Here is a 23,847-nt window from a genome sequence, read left to right as displayed (position 1 = left end):
GCTCATAACACCCTTAGACTGAGGAACCTTAGAGAATGAGAGTGCATCTATGCTGCAGAAATAGTACAGTTTGACACAACTTAAATTGTCATGGCTCCATCCTAGAGAATACTAGAATTTGTAGTTTTGTGAGGCACCAGCATTCTTTGAAAGAGAAGGCTAAAGACCTTATAAAACTACAAATTCCAGGATTCCATAGGATGGAGCTGCAACACTTAAACTGATGTCAAACTACATTATTGGTGCACCTACAGTGTGGGTGTGGAAGAAACTTTATCCATAGAAGAAAAGGTTTTTGACTGAAAAGTTGCCAGTGAAAAACCTTTCACAAATACATTTATTAGAGTTTATGCCTTTTTAAATTCCCCTAATAAAAACGATGTGTATAAGTGTGTGTGTGTCTTCTGGTAAGACACCGAATTAGCCGACTACTGCAGAAGGCAGTACCTCCTAAGTTTTTGATGATAACATGACTGCTCCTGCAAGAGCCCAACCAAGCAGACTGTAACTGAGCCAGCTCCTCCACTGAGCAGCCTGCAAAGGCTTCCAGATGAAGAACAACAGCCTTTAAAGAAAACATCAGGGGGCTAATCCCAACTCTGACACATTCTTCCACTGCCTTGGCCAAGCTGCACAGACCAAGATGCTGATCTCTTAAATTAGCTACTTGAATCCCAAGACACTGAACAACCCTTAGGTCTTATAAACATCACTGTCAATTGCAGGTGCCTAGCTCCTCTGTCATTTTATATTGTAAATTCTAATGTGCAGTTCTCCAAGTTTAAACATAATGAGAGATATTTCAGGACAATATTTGGTGCAGTTACCAACACCATTACCCTGGTTAAAACATTACAATACAAATTGATTTTGCAGCTGAGGTAAGAAAACAGACCATTTTATGCAGAGGGGAAAGATTACTTACATAAATATTACTGTGCATTATTCATACTTTTAGAGCAAACTGACATTTTAACTATAAGGAAATAAATATAGTGACATGTGCTATTGAGAACAAGAGGAGAAACTTTTTAAAATGAATAATAATTGGTGGGTTAGAGACCGCCATTTTGGACGTCCTCAGGATGTCCCAGTTTGAAAAAGGGGCGTCTCTTCTAGACGCCCCTACTCCTATTACGGACAGAGTCCACACGGTTCCACACGGCCGCCGCCATTTTGACGTAGCGGACGCTGTGCATCTGCACGTCGCACGGCGGAAGTGACGCCGTGAGTGCGTGACTAGCGCCTCACGACGTCTCTTCTGGGCCGCAAGAAGGAGCACGATTTTCACGCTCCTTCTTGGCAGCATCCAGGAACCGCGCCGTTTGGCTGCTGCGGTTCCCGGATGTTGCAACCAGCGGCGGCAGCAGACCGCCGCTTCTCAGCAGTCTGTAATGCACCATTATCACCTTTTTAGTTCAAATACAGTTTCTTTAGAGTTTGTGCTGAAGTATTAGTTACATTCAAAGCACAATAATCGTCAAAGCGATTAAATAGTTAACACCAATTCAGTTATATGAGTGTTGAAAAGAATTTGGTTTTCATGGCCCTGGTTAGTCAGATTTACGTCTCCTGCACTATTGCTGGCATCAGAGTCAATGATTGGATTCAGCCACATTTATCCTTAGACCTATAGGGATACTTTCCTACACCTTTTCAGGTGTAAGTCAATGAGTTTCAGCACTCTTTTTGTTCAAAACTAACAATATGTACATGTGAAAATGAACTATCAGTCAGCAAAGCCTTGAATAAGTTAAACATACTGTAATTTGAACCTCCTGTAGATCTTCCAAAGGCATCTTCTAAAATACACCCAGGGTGACTGTTTCCCCCCACCACCTTCTGTTTTTGCTATAATTTGCATTCCCTCTCTTTTGATGTGAATGCATACTCATTATGGAATTCTGAAGGCAGCTGCTGTTTATTTTGCTTGCTGTAGGCAGGCCCACATGGTTACAGTAAGATCAGCTAGAACAGAATCCCACTGTTTCCTAGCTCAAGCCTTATTTATTGCATTGTTTACTGCAGATATGGTGTTGCCACCCAACACTGAAACACTATTTCTCCAGCTTTCCTGTACCATTCTCCCAATGCCATAGCTTCTAAAACCAGAACACTTTCAGCTATATAGAGAATGAGGAGGACTAGGGGAGTGGGCAAGCATTAAAACAGAACTTCATTGTCAGACAATCTGTTAACTGTATGGTTTTGCCTCTTAACATCAGCCAGTGAGAGCCAGCATAGCATAGTGGTTTGAGCATTGGACGATGACTCTGGAGCGCAGGGTTCATTCCCTGTTCAGCCATGGAAACCCACTGGGTGACTTTGAGCAAGTCATACTGTCTCAGACTCAGAGGATGGCAATGGCAAACTCCCTCTCAAGAAACTTGACAAGAAAACCCTGATAGGTTCGCCTTAGGGTCACCATAAGTCGGGAACAACTTGAAGAGACACAACACACACACAAAGAATATTGGCTATACCACTAGCCAGAATGAGGTGATCACTTCAGATAGCAGACACAGTAGCAGCCTCATAACCATTCCACTCTGCCACATAACATATCACCTTTACAGTTGACTGATGTTAATTCAAGGTACACTCTCACCTTAACTGTTGAAGTAACCCTGATTCCAGTCACTTTGTGTAACACAGATGGGAGGCAGTGTGTACTTCCCCTTGGGAAGCAAAATATCTAAGGGCAGGCCTAGTAACAATCATACTTCACTATAATGTGAGAACAAGGGCTAATTCCGTGTGCTCTGAAACTGGGAGCTGAGCTTTTCAAAGAACATCTCCCAAAACACATACACACACTATAGTTTTGAAATGCAAGAGATCTTATGAGCAGTTTATAAGCTCATATGGTGGTCTGCCTTTCAAAGAACAGAGGGAGAAAGAAGTCTAAAAGTTCCACAAGCTCTTCAAGTACAGATTGAGTCTCCTTTATCCAGAATTCCAAAATCTGAAATCTTCCCCAACTGTCTACATAGGTGGCTGAGAGAGTGACACCTTTGCTTTCTGGTGGTTCAGTGTGCACAGACTTTGTTTCATGCACAAAATTATTTGAAACATTCTGCATAAAATTATTCATATTCAGGCTATATTCGTAAGGTATATACAAAACACAAATGAATTTCACATTTGGACTTTTCTCCCATCACAAAGATATCTCATTATGTATATGCAAATATTCCAAAATCTGGAAAAAATCCAAAATTCAAAACACTTCTGATCCCAAATATTTTGGATAAGGGAGACTCAACCTGCGCTTGTCTAGGTTTTACTTAACTCAGTATTATTTCAACATATTGCTTTCTCAGCCCTGCTATCTACAGTTATTTCTGACCCACACCTACAAGCCCCAAAATTAAACTGCTACTGAAGAATATTTGGAAATTCATCTCTACGAGGATTAAATTAATGTGTAAAAATTTTTTTTCTCCCTGATACCTAACCTTATATGGGGAGCAAATGTATAGAAGAGTAACTTATATTTTTTAAAAATAGTTTTCCCAAATTTTGGTACTGATCACACAAAGACAGCCACACAGATTCAAAACTCTTGAACACCCCACAAAACCTGAACCCAGCTATACAGTAACATTTCTTCCGTTTTTGAGGAGACTGCCAAGATTATTTTACTTTACATTTCATGACAAAACAGTATCAATTGGAATGGCGTTCAACACAGAATTATTATATTTGCAACACTCAGCAAATCACAATGCAAACAGAGCCCATCAAGTGAAACAAGACAAGAACACAACATCAAGAAAATACTTTCACTAAATTAGTATATCATTCTCTCCGACAGATTACCTTTTGGATCTGCTTGAAAGAAACTATGTAACATTTTAAATAGAAAAAAGCAGTGGTACTCTCAGAACTATGTGTATCTGGAACACAGATGTTTGAGGGTAAGTTTGCCATAGATTTTTCCCCCCGGCTGTGCTTTACTAGAAATGGGATGAGGAAGAGGAAACTTCTCTTTTTAAGAACTTGGAAACAAACATGTTTAATTTTCATCAAAATGTCAAAGCAAAGAGAAATAATTTTCTATGGTCCAAAACACACTGCAGAAATAATCCAGTTTGAGACTGCTTTAACTGCCCAGGCACAATGCTAGGAAATTCTGGAAACTGTAGTTTTGTGAGACATTTACCCTTCTCTACCAGAGAGCTATGGTGCCACAATAAAATACAATTCCCAGGATTCCCTAGCACTAAGCCAGGGCAGTTAAAGCGGTCTCAGACTGGATTTGCAGTGTGTTTTGGACTCATATCAATAATCACTGGCACTTTGTGACCATACAGTCTACTCCAGATCAGAGCTTAGAAGTAACTGTTTACCAGTAACCAATTACTTGTAATTAATAAATTTTCCAACAACTAAGACATAACTAAATTATATTATGATTTAATATAATGAAGCTTATTTGTTTTGCAGTGCAAATATGACTTTTGACTTCCTGCTATAATTCTGAAGGTGTGGCTTAATTAAATGATGGAGAAGTAATACAGTCGTTCCGATTAGTGTTTGTTGTTGTATACCTTCAAGTCCTTTCTGAATTGTGGCAATCCTAAGTCGCTCACTCTGCGGTCAGAACGAGGTGCCCAGCTTGGATCCCACGGTGGGGGCCCTCATAGCAAGCAACTTACTGCCATGGCAACTATGTCAGGTGGCAGAGTGGGGCATGTATACATTGGCATCACAACATGGGATGATCCGCAGCAAACACTAAGTTTTTAAAAATCTAAGTGGGCTACTCCCCAAGTTTGGTGGCAGATGCCATCCAGATTGTTCACAAGAGAACCAGGTTTTGGATTATGTGCCATACAGATTCCTCCGCAAGAGGATTATTTGGACCATGCAGGCAGGGCTTGGGAGACATCAGAATTCTGGGCTGCATCTCCACTGGCAGAAATAATGTTGCCTAACATTGGTTTAATAGCCATGACTCAATGCTATGGATTCCTGGAATTGGTAGTATGGTGTGACACCAGAGCTGTCTGACAGACAAGGCTAAATATCTCATAAAATTACAAATTCCAGAATTCCATAGCATTGAGCCATGGTAGTTAAAGCAGTGTGAGGCTGCATTATTTCTGCAGTGCAAATGCAGCCCTGATTCAATAAACCATGGCTTATCAGACTGAGGAAAAGTGCTATGACTATACATGCCTTAAATGCCCTTCTCTGTCTTCCATTCATTCTCCAAACTTTGGAACCAATATCTTGGATTGTTAAACTACAACTTTCCTGTGATGTCCAATCCAGGAAAAAGTGGTTTAACACAGAAGCCATATAACCTGAATTAGATCCAGCTTCCTAAGAAGTTCTGCATCACTTGTGAATGATCCTCACTCCTGAAGGGGGTAAGAACAGGGCAGGCAGGAGGGAAAATGATGCAACCAAACGACTCATTTCTGGTGTGCCTGACACAGAGGCTAAATATGGAACCATTGGAAAGGATTAGGAATGACCAATCTTTTACAATATTCTAAATGCTAAAGACAAAGTATAGTTCAGTTGATATTATTGTTTCAGCGACAATAATTTCATATGCCTACTTGGGCAGTAGAGAACCTAAAATATTTTTTCATCCCTCAGAAACTGACACTTTCTGATAACTTTGTTTGAATATTCGTTGTTGCCAGACAACACTTGTTTTAGTAACAGTCCTGCTACTGCAAACACTCCTCCCACACTAAATTTTTAAAGAAATACAAGCACCTGGCATTTGTATTCTCATATTACATTCCAAAGATGACACGCTTTGCCTGACTTTTAAAAATAATTTTATTTGTGCTACTACCTCAAGGATCAGAAAAGTTGATAGTTATGGAAAATGCCACACAAAAAGAAGCATTATTTCAATGTGTTAGTAAACCATTCTTTTTTATTTAAAATATTTTCAATTATTGAAATAACGAGAATTTTGTCTTCGTATTTTATACAATAGGTCATTGGCATCCACTGGGTTTTGGTGCTAGGACCCTCTGTGGAAACCAAAATCCATACATGATCACGTCCCATTATATACAATGGGATAATAAAATAATAGTAATATCTAGATTTGCTTTTTGGTAATTTATATATTTTTGGAAAATTTTCAAGCCATAGATAGTTGAATCTGTGGACGAAGAATCCATTGATAAGGAGGGCCAACTGTAAAACCTTTAATGATCATTACTGCTATGTATATGCCACCCCTAGCTATTCCAAAAGTGATTTTTTAAATTCTCTATCACTTTGAAATGGCTTTATTAAAAATAATCTAAATACAATTTCTGCACATAAAGGATATTAAATACTTTTTGCTTCCGTTCACAGGGTGATTATTTAAAAATATTATTTCCAATATGGATATCATTATTCCATTGCCTGGAATGTTGTACTTTTCTTTAAGCAGAGTGGGAGGGATTGTATACAAAACAAACACCGAGTTTCAGATAAAACATCTATCACATTCCTGAATCTGACAAAGCTTATCCAAAGCCACAAGCAAAAGCTTCATTAAAAATAATCTTTCTCAACTTTTCTCCTTACTATAGCATATAGGCACAGTGTACCAGAAACATTGCATGGCATGAGACCCAATGAAATGAACTGAAATATCTGCAAGAGGCATCTTCCATTTCAGTAGGCTTGCACACCGTTTTTGCCGTGTGCCCAGCAATAAGATCAAAATCTTCACTTTGTCCTCCATGTTTTGTTCTTCTGTGCTAGAAGTGTCCCTCTAAGAAGCTACTTCCTATAAGAAGCTCTTCTTCTAAGAAAGGAGAAGCTACTAATACAGTATGTACCTTCCCCCCAAACCCTTTGGGGTTGAGGATATATCCCCTTTTCCAAAGCAGCACCTCTGCATGATCTTTTAATTGGCTTTTGGTTCAAATCCCTGCTTAGCCATGGAAACTCACTGGGCAATACTGGGCAAGTCACACTCTCGCTCCCTAAGAGAATGACAATGGAAAACCTCCATTGCCAAATTTTCCCAAGAAAATCCCGATAAGGATGGTATAACTTGGAGTCAAGGTAAAGGCATATAACACAACCACAAATTTTAACTGCTGTGAGCTTCAGTTCTACATTGAGCAGGAAAAAACCTATAATAATTCTATATTGTATTGTAGGTCTGCATATTTAAGAAGGAATTCTGTTCATAATATGGATCCATTTTTCTCTCATAAATGAAACAGAGCAGAAAAAAGCATACCGTTAGGAATATACAATAAACAAAACAAATTGCCTATCAAATTCAACTGGTTTTCTAAGCTACAAATAATAAAGCATTACAGCAAAATGAGCATCATTGTTTTAAAAATTGTCTGTGCAATGCAAGTGAATACATACCTATTTGGAAATAAATATCGGTACCATTGTTTTCATATGGCTCAACTCCTGTGGAATGCATTTAGGACTGCAAACATGTTTTTCTACATTTTTGCCAATAAATACAAGCACTATTAACAATAATGAATACTATTTAACCTTTACAGTTATGGTAACTGGTGCAATTTTTCTAAGTACTGAAGTTTTTTTGTAAATTGTGTGGACAACCAGTACAAAGAAACTTGAGGGGGAAAACCCCTTCCATAGGCCTTTAATTTTTTTTATTAAATTTCTAATTCAGGAACCATTTGCATTGTCATCACTGCAGCCATTTCGATGGTGCTATGCTGAGCTAATAGACCTCTGAACCCTACCTTGTCCTTAGCATTCAAAACATGGCAACAGACATGTCAATGCTAATGCTTTTCAGTAGTTCCATTAGTCACATTTAGCCTTTGTGTGCAATATCACTGCATACTTTTTCCCCCAGCATTGGCTGCTTTCATCCAAAAACCGTTCCTATAATCATTTTAAAATATGCAGGCACAAAGAAAGAACTGCCCTCCTCAGTACAAAGGATAAGGCAATATCATGTTTTGTTTGTTTGTTTAGCCTATGCCAGAAATTTTAAGCAGAGGCGACTGACGATTAAAGTAATTGCTTCATCGGATTCTCAGGCAAGGCTTGGTGTGTGTGCGTGTGTGTCTGTATACAAGCGTAATGTCACCACAGAAGCTAAATATATACCCCATAATCATCTATGTTATCTAGGATGGTTCTGGACTAACTGCTTAGTTAGCATCATGGGAACACAAAATAATCACAAAAGTACAGAGCTGGACATACATACTACTGTACTTCTTGATATGATAGCCATTTGCACTGAACTGTGCAACCTTCAACACCTAGTAATTCTGCTTGTATCATCAACCAGGACCTATTGGAGGTGGCAAACCAGGTATATCTGATCAGCATCCCCAGATGATCACAGAACTCATTTCACTGATAAATGGATGTTCACATTCAAGATAGTGGTAGCTGCTGCTCATTGGTACTGGAGGAAAGCAATGGTAGATGGAACCAAGGGGTCACAGTAGGCAGAGCCAACTGTGTCCCCAGATATCATACCAAAACACTACTTTACATCCACATTTCTCTGCTCCACAAGCAATCTATGCACTGGAAAAGGAAACAGAGACATAACGTTCTTTCCAAAGCAAATGGACATCACAATTTTTTGAGGGACCAGGACTGGATGCCCAGAGAGAGATTGTACAGAGGGGGAAATAATAAAGAACCCAACCCAAAAATGACCTTCCCAAAAATCTAAAAATGGAATAAAATACTCAGTAAAATATATATTCTCGGTGCTACTTTCTTTCTGTGTCTCCAGATGGCTGGAGCCCATAGCTGCTGGTTGTAGTGTTAGCCACACAGCCATTATTTTTATATATATTCCAAAATGCACAAAACAGTTATGCTTTTATTGGCCAACCAAAATGCACAAAATATATCATGCAAGCTTTTGAAGCTCAACTGGCATCTTCATCAGGCAAAAGATGCCAAAATTCATCCAGGAGAAGAAAAGTGACAATGTTAGAGTCACAGGCCTACATGTCGTCTCAAATGTCACTTCTGTTGTAGTTTAGTTGTTCTGGAGGGATCTCCATGCAGGCACAGGCCAATCCCCTTCCATGGTACAAGAACAGTAAAATTTAAGCTTCATTAGCAGCCGTAAAGTAACTTCTCTTGGGATCCACAGGCCCTTTCCTTAGGCAGAGAAGACTGAATGTGTGCATGTGTATGCGTGTGTAAATTCATATAGATGCTCAGAAGTGGGTCTCTGTGTTGCACTAAAATATAAAAATATAAAAATCTCACTCCACTAAGCTGATGGCCAAATCAAATGTGTGTTCTGCTGAGAAAATAAGAGCCATGGCTTCTTTTCTCACACGCTGATTAGTTGTGGCTGCCCTCCTTTATCCTTCACACACTGGTTAACTAGCTATAGTCATCCCTTTTCTATCCCATTTCTTATTTCAATCCAGTGTTGCCCATATATGGCATCCACGAAGTTTGGTGCACAATAATGATTTGACAGGCATGGTCAGAAACAGCAGGGGGACCATAACAGTCCCAGGCACTGCCAGCAGTAAACACAGTTATGGAAAGACTATTCTTTCTGCACATGGATGTGCTTCCTCCAGTAGAAGAGGGGAAGAAAGACTGGTAGCTTGCTGTCCCTCCTTCATCAAAGAGAAATTTCCTCAGATCCAAAGGATCAAATCATGTTAAAGATAAATAAACTTCTCCTACGATATTAGGGATTATGTCAGGGTAAGTGATCATGCAAACTATACAGTACTAGGCTTTTTCTTTCTTATGGACAAACTAGTTCACTGTCCCACTGTGAACAATGAAAGCTGGTGTATTAAGAACACTGGGGCACTGTTCATGTGTTGGAAGAAATGTTTGCATCCATGTTCCATTAAGCAAGCTCCAAGCTGGATTTTATGACAGAATAACATGTTAGAATTAAAATGCAAAAAAAGAAACACACACTGAGGCCTTCCATAGCAGGCAGATAGATTTGTGACTGAGAAATTAGTTTTACATACACATTACAGTACTGGTTAGTGTTTATAGTTTTCTGAAGTTTCTGTGCATCTATCAACATGATCCCTTCTAAGTGCACATGCTGGGAAAAATACAGTATAAATTATTGATAGCTGGTGATTGCATAAGCCTTCTGACATACTGAAGCTGTCTGCAGCAAATATTGTTTGTAATATATAATGAATTCCTGTACAGAAAATGAGCCGAACACTATGGGACAAAGTTTATGTAAAGAGAGACCACACAGCAACTGTGAAACATCATCTTTGCCACTATGTTACAAGGAGGATAATCTCATTACTGGACATTCAGCCTGCTTTTTTTTTTACACTCTGTCATCACATCAGGGTGAGTTAACAAAAGCTAAAATATAACTTTGCAACACTTCTCCAATTATTATTTAGATCCTAATTTATCTATAGTAGAGTGCTCTTTAGAAAGAAAGAGAGCGAGAGAGAGTCCAGTGCTGCACTGAGAACAGAGATAGAACAAAAAGAAGTACTGGTAGATTTATTTACTAGAAACATCCAGATTTCACAAAAATTGAGTTGCATGTGGCACTGAATAATGTTCTGTACTCTCCACCCTAACCAAGCTTCCTGGAGTCAGTCAGTCTGTCTCATCTGCAGTCATACAATAGGCAGAGATTGTGAACACAAATTGTTCTGTATACTAAAATGTCACTGTTGTCTCTCCAGCTCTACGGCTGCAGGCACTTCTGCTCTGCTGGAGATTCTAAGAAGGCATATTCTTAAAGAGTTGTTCTGTTTCAATCAGGCAATGAAAAATACAGCTTAAACACAGATATAGTCTTATACTTTGACAGCATGACATACTGATATCAAAATTAGTGTGGTTGCTGGACTATGAAAACTGTCCCTAATCTATTAATCTCTAAGGACCTCCAATGATTTTCATATGATAAGTATCTTAATCCTTCAAAAACACAGTAAATTCACCATATAAGGACTTCTCTACCTCAGAAATGCCCACCTGAAATAATAATTTAGAATAAAAGAAGTAATAAATATATTTCAAAACCTAAAAACAAGGAACGTGACATGATTTTTATTTTTTACTGGATATTAAAGTATTATTTCAAAGAAAATAAGGAAAAAGAATGAAAGAAGAGGGGAAGGGGGAATGCATACAAGTATTGCTTTGGCATATATACATTGATATATGCTGACCATTGTTCCAAAAACACATTTTCTTAAAGCTGATATCTATACAATTCCCATACATGAGTAGCTAAAGCAGTTACATCTTCTAACCATTAAAAGACAGAGAATATTTATTTTTCCAGCCCTGGAGTACATGTCTTAACAAAACAGTAGGAGCATGCAACATCCAATAACATCAATTATTAGTTAAATTCTATGTTTCAGAGATATAATTTAAAAGACCATGTGTGTCTACAAATATTTTTTAAAATTCCTGTACAAAACTGATATATTGCAATACATCCAACCAAAAACGGGTAACCACTGAACATGTCCACATTATATGACACAGAGAAGCAGTATAAGTGTTACATCGCCAGCATTTAGATGAAGTAGACAATTTCTCTGATTTTGGAAGCTAAGCAGGTCAGCCCTAGTTAGTATTTGGATGGGTACTACCAATAAATACCAAGTGCTTAAAGGAGTGATCGCCATTAGTTTATTGTTTTCAGAGGAAGGAACTTGCAAAACTGTCTCTAAGTATTCCTTGAGTAAGAAAACCCTAGGAAATCACAGGATCACCATAAGTCAACAGACAACTCGAATATACATACGCATACATCATATGCTGGCAGACAGTACAATGTCCTGGTCACTTTCATCGTATCAGCTGACTATATCAACTCAGTGCCTTGTCTCAAGAATTAAATTTTTGGAGCACTGCAACTTCCCTATTCATTATTATGCTTTCTGTGTTGGATTCTCTGTGTTATAAAATTGCACATCCAAAAATAATAAACTAATGGTGATCACTCCTTTAATCATGGTCACTCCCAGATAACTGTTACACTCCTTAAAAAATGCAGTTGTAGCAAATAAGTCATTTCCCGCAAAAAAAGAGTCAGTAACCTTAATAGAAAAAGTTACAAATAACAAAGCATACTAACCAAAAAGGCACCAAGTCAAGGATAACAAAAGCAGAAAAGAAAACTGTTAGTTCTATGAAAAAGAACAGCACATAACACTGTCCAGTAAATCCTGGATTATCCATTCTTTATCTTCTTCATTATGACTATTTATTGTTCACTAAGATAGCACCCCACCCAGCAGCGGCTGCTGATGAGAGCGTAGCACTGCAGCTACCTGCACCAAATTCTACCTGGAAGGCACCCCCCAGCAGCAGTCTCCCACCAAACTACAAATCCCAGAATTCCATAGCAACAAGCTATGGCAGTAAAAGTGGTGTTAAACTACTTTATTTTTTGCAGTGCAGATGCAGCTTATGGCTCTGGAGAATAGTGTCTAAATCCTCTCAGCTATGGAAACCCACTGGACTACACTGGGCAAATCATATACTCTCAGCTACCTTAGGGATGCCATAGGTCAGAAATGACTTGAAGGCACATCACAACAATAAACATAGAACACCATCCACATTGTTCTCCCATGTTTTCACCTTACAGCAGTCCCAGGTTTCATGTAGTAAAAAAACATTATGTGAGAAGCTTATCAAGAGATGCTGGCAAAAGAGATACGTAATTTATCTATTTCTAATTAGCACAGTATGAGTGAAATTACCTTAAGTTAAAATGGTATTAGAAATCCTTGCTTTGGCATGGACCTCCTCTGGGAAATTACACAAGCATTTGGACACCCCTCTGTTCTACAAAAACACCGCAGAGTGGTGCATCTCTGTTGCTTGTTCTATTAGTCCTATGCCACATAAAAACCTCAACTTATTTGTGCCTCATACACCTAATTTCATACGAAAGCCAGAATTTTTGCTCACACCCTTCAAGACATTCATCTTCGTTACAGTAAAATTGTTAGGAATGCCTTTAAAGGGGGATTGTGCTGTGAGGTGGGGGCAAACATCCTGATTCATTCCTTTTGCTCTGAGAATGCCAAGATGGCAATAAATTCAACAAGGGGAAGAAGGCCATTCACTAAGACTAGTTCCATCTAGGCCATCAGGGATTGCCTTCTAAGGGCATATTTAGCATCACACAGACACAGACATTCTGTTTCTTTCTCTCTTGCTTGCTCCCTGGGTTGTTGGTGTGTGTTTTTTTCATTCAAATCTCCCAGCATCAGTAACAAGCGGCAGAACATCATCAAGCTGCCAAAATGTTTTTTACCTGTAACTTGAACCCACATGGCTTTCATGGCCTTCTTTTCAGGAAGCCAATAAAGAAACCATTTTTAACACCAAGAATAGATGCCTTCCTAGTGGAATATGCAGACAGATGATAAATAAGCAAAGATTTGCTTTACTTTCTGTGCTAGACACAGAAATACTTGTAGGTCTAATTAACTGCTGCTCTGCATAGGAATTTGCTGGTGTTAAGGGTGAAGGACCTCTGTGAATGTGGAAAAAACACAATTAAAAAATGCTATTCTTTTAACCTGAGAGAGCATCTCTCTAGGAATCCCCATGTAATCCAGTGCAATTCTATGGTCAACATCTGGCAGAAGTTGATCATAGAATCATGCTGGAGGATCTATAAATGCCTAGAGAAGTGCTTTCTCTTGGAATTTCTAGGTTCTCCAGCACAACTCTATGGTCAGCTTCTGGCACAGTTGTGTAGGAGGACCTAGAGATTCCTAGAGAGAACACATTAATGAAAGCCGCAAATAACCAAAGTCACAAAAGTCAAAACCACAAATGTGGAGGGCCAATTGTATTTTGAACTTTCCATTTTGCTATTTATTTAGTGCTTTCCACAAACTGGTGTACCAAAAGTCATCCTAAGGACATCAGTAACACATATTTGTCCAGTCTGGTGCGCTTTTCTACTCCTGTCTTCTAGCATAAATGATTTGATAATATCTGTCTCCAGATGAACAGGCCCAAATCAAGACTTGTAAGTATAATAAATCAAACACAGAATTCTCTTTGTCTGAATCTCCCCCTCATGTCACAATTCTCATGAACTAGATATATGAGCATATATAATGCATACATATAAGATCACTCAAGAGCTAGTGTGGTTTAGTGGTTTGAGTGTTAGACTATGACTCTGGAGACCAGGGTTTATATCTCCACTGACATGAAAACCCATAGGGTGACCTTGGACATGTCTCAGCCTGTGACAGGAAAATGCACAAACCCTGTTTCAACAAATTCTGCCCAGAAAAACACCATGATAGATTCATTTGAGAATCACTGTAAGTCAAAAAAAAAAAAAAAAAAAAGGCTTGAAGGCGCACAGTAATAACAAATAAGAACACCCAGCAACCTTCTAGGTTGTATCTGTAGGTTATATCAGATGAATGGAAACTCAACAAATGCCACTAGTGTCTAAATATCTGTTTTAATGCATCCTTGCTATCACCTTCAGGTCTGTGCATGCTTTCCCAAATAGAAGGTTACAATTCATGGTTGAATAGTAAATGGGAAACTTCTCTAACTAGACAAATTAGTGGGAAACAGAGACAACTGGTTGAGAAACTTGTTGTTGCTGTTATATGCCTTCAGGTCAGCTCTAACATACAGAGACCCTATCCTAGGGTTTACCATTGCCTTCCTCTTAGTCAGAGAACATGACATGTCCAGCGTCACCATGGTTTTCCATGGGTGAGGAGGGATTTGAATCCTGGTCTCTTGGAGTCCTAATCCAACACTCATACAATGGTACTACACCAGCTCTCATGCACTCTCATTGGTGCTGGGGGAGTTCAATGCTAGCTATTTCATACTGGGAAATATTAGGCTCAATTTATATGGAAGAGGGAACAGTACAGGTATGCCTCAGTTAATGAAGCAGATATGTCCCTATCTACCAGTGGCAAAAATAACATGGAAAGAATAGGGATAGGTTCCTGCATCCCAAAAAAGAAGAGTAATTCAACATGTTTCAGCAACACATTTTATTGAAAACTAACAATATACAAATACGAAATGAAACAATCAGACCAGGAAAGGACTCAGAACCGTCTGCCTGTATCAGTCCAGTATCAGCATCATTGAGCAGAAGAGAGCACAAAGCAATAGCTGTCCATGATTTGTCCATGATCTGGGGATGCTTGTTCCTAGAGTGCCAGTATGTGAGGCAATGGCCTGCTCAGACCGTGGGCATCAGTGATGACCTCCAGAGGTGTTCTTATGCCTGCAAGTATCACACTAGAAACAAACACCAGACCATCCAGTTATATGTGCTACTGTGAAACTGGGTGATAAGGGAAAACCAAAGCTGACTTTTAAAAATACTAAACTATACCACTGAGGAAATCATATACAGTATTTGCATCTTCTCTTCTCCCTAGATAGAAATCTCTCAATATAGATTAGGTATGTTAACTTTCAGTTATTTACATGAGGGGAATGTTCAGGAATCAGCAGTTTGACACGATAAATCAATGACAAGTTTTTTCTGCATATTTGTTTTTTTAATCTCTACTGTAATAATCTATCTTTTCTCTATGCTTCTGAAACTGCAAGTTATCAAGCAAAACAAGAGCAGTGTCTCATACAGCATTCAGAGCATCACTTATTGCTGTTATTGTTACTGTTGTTATTTAACAAAGAGGAGGCAACATTTTGATTTGATTTGATTTTTTTGTCTCAGAATATCTGGGGTTGGATCTGGTAAGAGCATTTTATTTGCGGTTCATAACTGGAAAGAGACAATGGGACATATTTTGCCAAAAGAATGCCAGCTAATGCTTGTTGAAGAGAAGCCTCATTAGGATCTGTGATTCCTTGATCTGTGCATAAATTTCAAGTCTATATTATCTCTACAATAAAGTAGCCTTAGTACATACAAAGAATACTGATTTTTTTTAAAAAAACAAACACACACAAAACCCCACACCCAAATATAAATATATTATACCATATACAAATCCAGGAAGGAACAACAAACAAATATGGAATAGTTTGTTATATTCTTTATTCAAGCAGGGAATGACTGCAGTAAAGAAACTGAGGAAATAAAAACCTAGTCTCAAGCCACGCATTATACTAAATAAAGATTTAATTTATACATATGTCTGACACCAGGAAAAGAGAGAGCCAGATGAATGTTTTTCAGCTTACAGATACACAAGGAACTCCAACATGACTTTTACAAAATTATTTGAAGAATGCTGCTTGATCTGTAGTGGACAAGAGAAAACAAATGAAAAGAGTAATTGTCTCCACTCCCTCTAGATCACTGGAGTTATACAACCTTCCATTTTAAAAGGACTCGTCAAACAGGATGTTTGCAGGCAATAAGTGACTGAAAATAAGTGCAAGATACACAGCACAACTTGGAAGTCCAAAATAGGTTTTCATCACCTCCCCTACCATTACCATGAAGAAAAAACACAGTAAAGGAAAGGTTAACCATTATTATTTATACATTTAGATCTCATACACTAATTAATATTAATTTTCTATTAAATTAAAATGGGATGTTTTTACCAATAAGATAAACATAGGTTTGATAGATGGGGAGCCCTCATGAAACCCACACATATTGTCTCAATGGGATGAATACATGAACTCCAATTGATTGATCCTGAAAGTAGAAGAGCGGGCAGAAACAGGCTAGCATATGCAGTGCTGAATAAAAACTATCATGATCGTCAAGGAAGGAGAGAGGAGTTATGAATGGAACCCAGCTACTTCAACTCTACTACCATAAACTGAAATAAGAGGTGCAGCAAATCCAAAAATGGCTACCTTTCCCTCTCAAATAGAATTGTCAAAATTGCTAGTTTCTCATTCTGAAGATATCTGCCAGTAGGAAAGAACTTCAAGTAGCTTGGCTCAGATTGCCGGTATGTCTCTCGTTCCATGACTTTCCTTGTCCATAAGCAAGGCAATAACTGAGGAAGATATTAACATAGTGAATGTGCTTCAGTGTGACCCTGCCATAGTTCTTTGAGATGAGCACCTCCTTCAGTTCCAGGCAGAAAGTTAACAGTCCTGGGCCACAGTCAGAGTACTATAGTTAGCTTAATTGAGGTTGGCACAGAAATACAGCAGAGGCAGCATATTGGTTTCCAGGGGTACTTGATACTGAAAGTAGCAAGATATTTTTACAAAATCCTGCTGTTAAGCTGTCACTATTTTTAGCCACTTTGCCTGCCCCAGAATTTGTGAACATTGATCGTGCAACCTTTCCCTTTAACTACCAGTACATAACTTTGACTTTATAATCAACTATGCTGGTTTTGAGTCATCATCTTTCCTTTAGGATCCTATTCTTAGATCATGAACTCTAGAGTTCTATTGCCCTAAACATGCTTGTGTCCAGAACTCAAATGGTGGTTCTTGAAGAACATTTGTATAGCTGCTACATCTGGTTTGTGCTAAATATACAAATTAATCCTAATCCATTCTTACTGAAAAGTCCACTTTTAAAAACTAGAACACAACCATATAAATCTCTTAAATGTGGCCTATTCTGGTGTGTGTGCAAAATCTAGAAACCACGAATACAGTTTGGATGCCCTCACAAAAATGGAGGCTCATGCATATTCAAGCTTCATAGGATTGAATGGGGTGTGTCCCTGGGTGCACAGCCCAGGCACGCGCACCACTGGAAATAGCGGAAGTCACCTCTCCACAGATATTCGAGGTAGCAGATCTCAGATATGTGAGTTAGGAGGGATGACTGTATAATGAAATGTGGTCATTTAAGGTTGCTTCCAGACATCAGAAAGGCAGAGTAAAAGCCTACAATTCAATGTTATTACACAATCACAAACCCATTCATGTACAATTCACCTAGCTACCAGAGAAGTCTCATCAACGAAAGTATCATACCAGTCCTGTGGAAGTCTTTTAGACAGAGCACTATAAAATATAAGATGGGAACCAATACCTGGATTCTATAGTTTTGTGAAGTGGCAGCACTCTTTGGCAGAGAAGGCTAAAGACCTGGTAAAACTGCAAATCCTAGGATTCCACAGGATGGAGCTACAACACTTAAAGTGGTGTTAAACTGCATTATTTCTACAGTGTAGATGTACCCCCAGGTATTGATGAGCCAGACAAGGAAAAATGCTTAACAACAAATATTCTGGAAGAGTCTTAATACCGCCACACTAACCTATAGCCTGCAATAGCCTACTCATAGCTGCTATCCATAGAAGTCTATTTATTTTCTCCACTACAATACACCCCCACTAGCAATATATTCTCTTACTCTGGAGCTGATAGGACCAATTAGGTTTGTATGGTCTCATATAAAAGAAACTCATTAAAACACCTCTATAGAGAGGAACCACCAAATAAAAAAGGTTCTACTGCAGCAGTGTGCCATTTCCCCCCTTCATATAAAAGACACAACACTTCTGTTGTCTTCCTTTCCTCAGCAAACTTGTGTTTTGCATTAAGGTGGCCTTAATCTTTTACTGTGCAGGGGAGAAATGGCTGCTGGCAACAAACCATACTAATTAAGTGATGTAATTCTACGTACACTTTAAGCTACTTCCAACACATGGCCAATGCTGGTTTGCATTTTCCTAATTTAAAAATGGCCACCTCAGATTTATAGAAGGAACTGGACCTTACATATATGAATGTCATGGAACATGATTCAGAAATAATACCCCATACTGTAGTTATAGAAATCATTCTGCTAATGATACCATTATGTGCAACATCTAAAATTCAGTCCTGATTTCTCACTATTTGGATAGTAACAGTGAAAAATCCCTTTTTTAAAAAAGCAACTTTGGACACAATGTAACACAGGGACGGGGAGGGTGGGGCACAACAGGTATTGTTGGATTGCAATTCCCATCCTCCCTCACATCTTACCACGCTAACTAGGGTTGAAGGGAGCTGTAGTTTACAAACAGCTGGAGGGCCACATGTTCACCACATGATGCAAAAGAAAATTCAAGTGAATAAAGGAGAATCTCCTACTAATCCAATGGATCTATCTTCCCATCACATGTGAATACACACACACACACACACACACACACAATAAGACATTTTCATATTCATATAAGCAGAGCACCTGGGAAAAAAATAAGGATAATGGAGTGCCATTCTATACATTGCAGAACATAACACCAAACAGACTTGTATAACAGGCCACCCCATGCCTAAAACCCGCTGCCTGTGGAAAGCTGACACACCAGAAACCAAGGTTTTAGCCTCACCTCTTCCTTGCTGTGCTGGAAGGTTTATATAGTGAGGAAAAATTCAACCATACCAGCTGTCACATTCATTCTGAAGAAATACAGTCCCAATAGGAACATGTCAGGTGATATTTTTGAAAGTGCAGTTCAGCTATTTGTTGTAGTCTTCTTTCACTGGCTCTTATGAACAGCTTTTAAGTTTGTTATACTTTAAAAAAATAATGAGGCAATAATTATGTTGTTTTTTAAAAAAATATGCGCTATGATCAAAATATGAGACATAAAAATATGAGACATTATTTTGTCGTTCTTTCACTTATAAAGTACCACGTACACTGATGGCACTGTAAATAAATGATTATGATGATCACCACCACCACCAGTGTAATATTTAGACAAAAATCATCACCCTGTTAGTCTAAAATGAAATCACTCTAATATTAATGTTTTAAATTAACAAATTAGGCATTTAAACCAAATCTTTAAAATCTAGTTGTCTTTTTGGTACCAAAACCATATTTGGTATGCAGGCAAAATACACAACATAATCTTTTGGGTATAATGTCATGTACTCTTGACTATACTACGTATTAATTCCTTTATTATACTTTATGCTGAGTAAAAATACTATTTTTTTCTACTCACAATCTTTGTTTTAGTAACCTCATTAGGATTTAGACCTATTAGGATTAGCTTCAGAGGTGGGCAGAAATCAGGCCTGCAGGATCTATTTATTACTAGAATCTCAACTAGAAGTGAAATCAAAGATACACTTACTTCTTTCTGTTGAATATCAAAAGTGAGCATATAAAAACTTCTTTAAGTGCTTGCTTCACTTAAACAGTTGGAAATGAGAAATCTGGACAACTGCAAATAACCCAGAAATCTCTCATTAGATTTACTTCTGCCCAACAGTGATATATTCCAGCGATTATGTAGGAAAGACAACCTAAATTTATTAATGTAAATTTTCTAAAATTAAGTTGTCGTATTTTCTCTAAAGAGCTTTATGATTCTTCCAAGGTTTCTTAATTTCATGTATCCACTAGTCTGTTCTAAAAAAAAAGTTTTCTCACATTCATTATATTATTATTTTTTAAATAACAGACCTTTGTACATAGACAATTTATTTGGTCACTAAAAGCACATTTAAAAATATCAACACTGCTTTATTTAATTTCAACTTTTATTCCTCAAGCTGGCTTACAGTTTTAAAAACTGCCTATTCAGCCTATGCAGACTTTTAGAGCTGTACAAAGTTATTCATTATAACCGTTTGAGAGAAAGGGGAAATCATCATGCTATGTATGAATATGAAAATAAATGTGACTTGTAGGGGGAAAGAGAACAAATAACAGATAAAAGGAAGCAAGAGAATGAGAAAAAAGAGAAAGAAAAGACAAAAAGAGAAGAGAAGAAAAAATCAGATGAGAAAATAAATGTGAACAAATTAAAAGGATTGCTATGAGAAAGGCAAAAAGCATCAAAATCATGATCATAGGAGAATAAGAATTAGAGCAGAAAACAAGCAAATTATGTGCTAAAAGTAAAAATATCAAACAGGGAGGTTGAAGCATATTTTTTAATTTTCAACTATTTTTCCAAGAAGTGTATTTGATCTATAACAATTAATTATGTTGAATTCCCCTATTTCTGAAATTAAACAACACAGCAGCAGCAGCCTCACATTGCACATGAACTTGTCCATCATCTTGCATCATTTTTAAAATGGTTTACACAATGATTGATATCCTCAAGGCCTTCACACACCCACATACACCCATTCTTTCCTGTTTCTGAGAAGTGTGATCTGGGAGGATAATTCATGTGCTAGTAGCCTCTTATCTAATTTTGCAAAACTTTTTTCAGACAAGCAAGAATGCTCTTTTTTAAGCAGTTATTCAACCAACAGACAGGCAGATATCATGCTCAAAACGCATGAGTAGCCACTTTGATTTCAGGGTGTCTCACACAGGTTAGAAATGGCAAAAAGCATTCATCCAGTTGAGAAAATGTGATTAACCTGTCATAATTATCAAGGAACTGTGCATGATGGGGAGTGTTAAGCCAGAGAACATACAAAAAGATCCTTAAAAGGCACAGCAAGTATTCAATATTTTCACTCTAAAGCCAACAATGAAGTTACGGAGCTCAGTCATTCAGATGTGACTTAACAGATGTTGACCTGAATCTTATTCGTAGTCCTGACTATAGTAGACACATTGAACTATGGGATTTACTTATGTATTGAATCACCTTTCAACAACTAGATGAGGACTAACCAACAAGGTTCCAGCCTTTGTCTGCCATTTACATGCACACTTACCTGGGAATAAGCCCCACTACAAATCACTGGCACCTACATCTAAGTAAAAATGCACAGGATTATGCTATGTCTGTTTTTAGCTTTCTCTTCAATTGGCCCTACCATTTTTAAAACAATAGCTCCATTCTGTCTTTTCTCTTCTTTCTTACCAAATGTTGTTCCTTTCTAACAACATCAGTATGAAGCAGTTTAAAACAGAACTAAAACTAGAGTAGGGCCTTTTTCAATGCAGCACCAACATGTGGAATTCCTTGCTACAGGAGATTAGCTTGTCTCCTGTTTTGTCAGTATGGTACTTCTTTACTACTAGGAGACTTTTTCTGCTGAGCATTTGCTTTCTTTGTTGCACTGAACTGTTTTAGTTAGCTCTAACTATTTTATTTCATAATTGCTTCATACTTTCAAGAGTCTATTGCTGTGTTTATGGCTCTGGACTAGTTTTGCTTGTTTGACCTTCTGTTTTTACATGGTGTGTGTGTGTTTAACCAGTATGGACATCTCAATTTTCAGAGATGAAAAACTGGAATACAAATAAACCTCATGCTGTTTGGCCACTGAACACTGGTGTGGATAAGAGGTAGAATTCAAAGATATAGTTGTGTTTGTCTGTAGAATCTCTGCACATACTGGTTTAGGATAACACACTGCTTAATTTAATAGCAGATTATACAATGCAAATGTTTCCAGTCTTTTAACTTCTGTTATTCAATACCAATAGAACACAAAATGGCAGCCAATATAATCTTCCAGCCAACAATAATATGCAACACCATCTTGAATACCTAAATGAAGCAGGGGAATCGTTTCTGGATTACACTAAAAACATGGGATCCATAGCCATCACAAGCATCAAACATACTGAGATTACAAACAAAAAAAGAGCTACCATACTTTTGAACTTCAACTGAAGTTAATTCCAGCAGTAATAAATTATTACTATTACTATTATTATTAGCAAGGAGGAATATCTGTAAAAGTAAATCACATATCGAAACAGCGTATTATCTATCACTTAATGAAATCACTGTTGCTTCTCATTCAGTACTTTATATTGAGATCAAAACATTTATGTCATGACTTTAAAAAGGTACTTTAGCACCACTTGACACAGACTGGTGTATTGCGACGCTTTATCAAACAACAGAGCAGAATTAAATGCCACAATTTGAAAAGTAAACCCATTCCTACATACATACTAAACAAGGGATATGCTGGTGAACTTCAATTTAATATGAACAGTCTGACTGAGAGTCAGAGTGCCTTTTACTTGAGCTTTTAAACACAATTAACAACACTAAACTAAAATTAGAGCTTCATCCTTTTATTGTCCATCTCCCTTTCCGCCGCCGCCACCTGCAGACATTTGTACTATCTGCGGACATTTGTCAAATGCAATAATGCCCATACTAAGGCAACACAGCCCTGGAGTTGGCAGCTATATTATCAGCAAGTACTTGGCTAAAGAACCAGTGATGATTCATCAAACTTTCTAGAAGCACCATCAAAGCAGCAGAGTAACACATTGCCTTTTTAATCCTTTCAAAGAAACTTTTTTTGTTAACCAGGACAAAAAAAAACCAACACAGCCTTTTTCCAAATAGAAAAAAAGTCTTTAGAATAGTTTTAATGTGGTTTAACAATAAATGCTTATTACCACATTTTCTGAGACGCCGTTTTGTTCTTTGCTATTCGTCAGAAGTTAAGTAACAATCTGCAGTGTACAAGAATAGCTCAAATTACAAGACAGACCAGCATTTTGAATTTGCAAAATTACTTGGGAAGGACTTCCATTGAAATCAATGCAACTTACTCACTGCGTTAGTAAATTCATCTAGGATAGGTCTACCTCAGTACACTTACCACAATGGAACTAAGGCTGTGATCCTATGTGCATAGGTACTACAGTGTATAACCTACTGTTGAGCTGAACTTATTACTGGGTAAACATGCATAAGGTTGCACTGTATATCACTTATATTTAAGTATTTTAGCTTGGCTGGACTAGGCTAACATCAAGGAGGCAAACAGCACAACTCATTGTAGATGTGGCAATACTATTCTTTGGAAACCGTACGGAAGCAAAACAAAATTACAATTACACTTGTGTGCCAGAACAATACAATCATACCTCCCAGAAACTGAATGTACAATCCACCAATAGTTGGTGGATTGTACTTTCCATCAGTGCTTGTATCAAAACTGAAGGTACAATACTCCAAGCGCTGCTCTCACATAACATTGATCTGTTGTTTTGTTTTAAACATTACATTTTTATTTTATGAATAGAGGCAGCGATGGATAGAATAATAATAGGAGAACATA

The 23,847-nt window shown here is 37.8% G+C and overlaps 1 protein-coding gene across 4 annotated transcripts in view; it reads right to left on the bottom strand.

Annotated features, from left to right (window-relative positions):
• The window catches only part of LOC121922612 (aminopeptidase O (putative)), a 228,779-nt gene that overhangs the window by 67,061 nt on the left and 137,871 nt on the right, over window positions 1-23,847 (bottom strand). The window contains exon 14 of one of the 4 annotated variants that reach the window (XM_042452231.1): window positions 14,981-16,211. The exons of 2 other annotated variants lie outside the window; for them this stretch is intronic. In XM_042452231.1, coding sequence (XP_042308165.1) covers window positions 16,149-16,211 — 63 coding nt within the window. In that variant the 3' untranslated portion in view covers window positions 14,981-16,148. Of the gene's footprint in view, window positions 1-14,980; window positions 16,212-23,847 lie in introns of those variants that run through there. One more of the 4 variants, XR_006102197.1, reaches the window with a different exon arrangement.

The sequence above is a fragment of the Sceloporus undulatus genome, chromosome 2 (assembly GCF_019175285.1).
Source record: "Sceloporus undulatus isolate JIND9_A2432 ecotype Alabama chromosome 2, SceUnd_v1.1, whole genome shotgun sequence".
NCBI classification, from domain to species: Eukaryota; Metazoa; Chordata; class Lepidosauria; order Squamata; family Phrynosomatidae; genus Sceloporus; species Sceloporus undulatus.
Note: the sequence above shows the minus strand (reverse complement) of the source record. Positions and strands in the feature narration are given on the sequence as shown.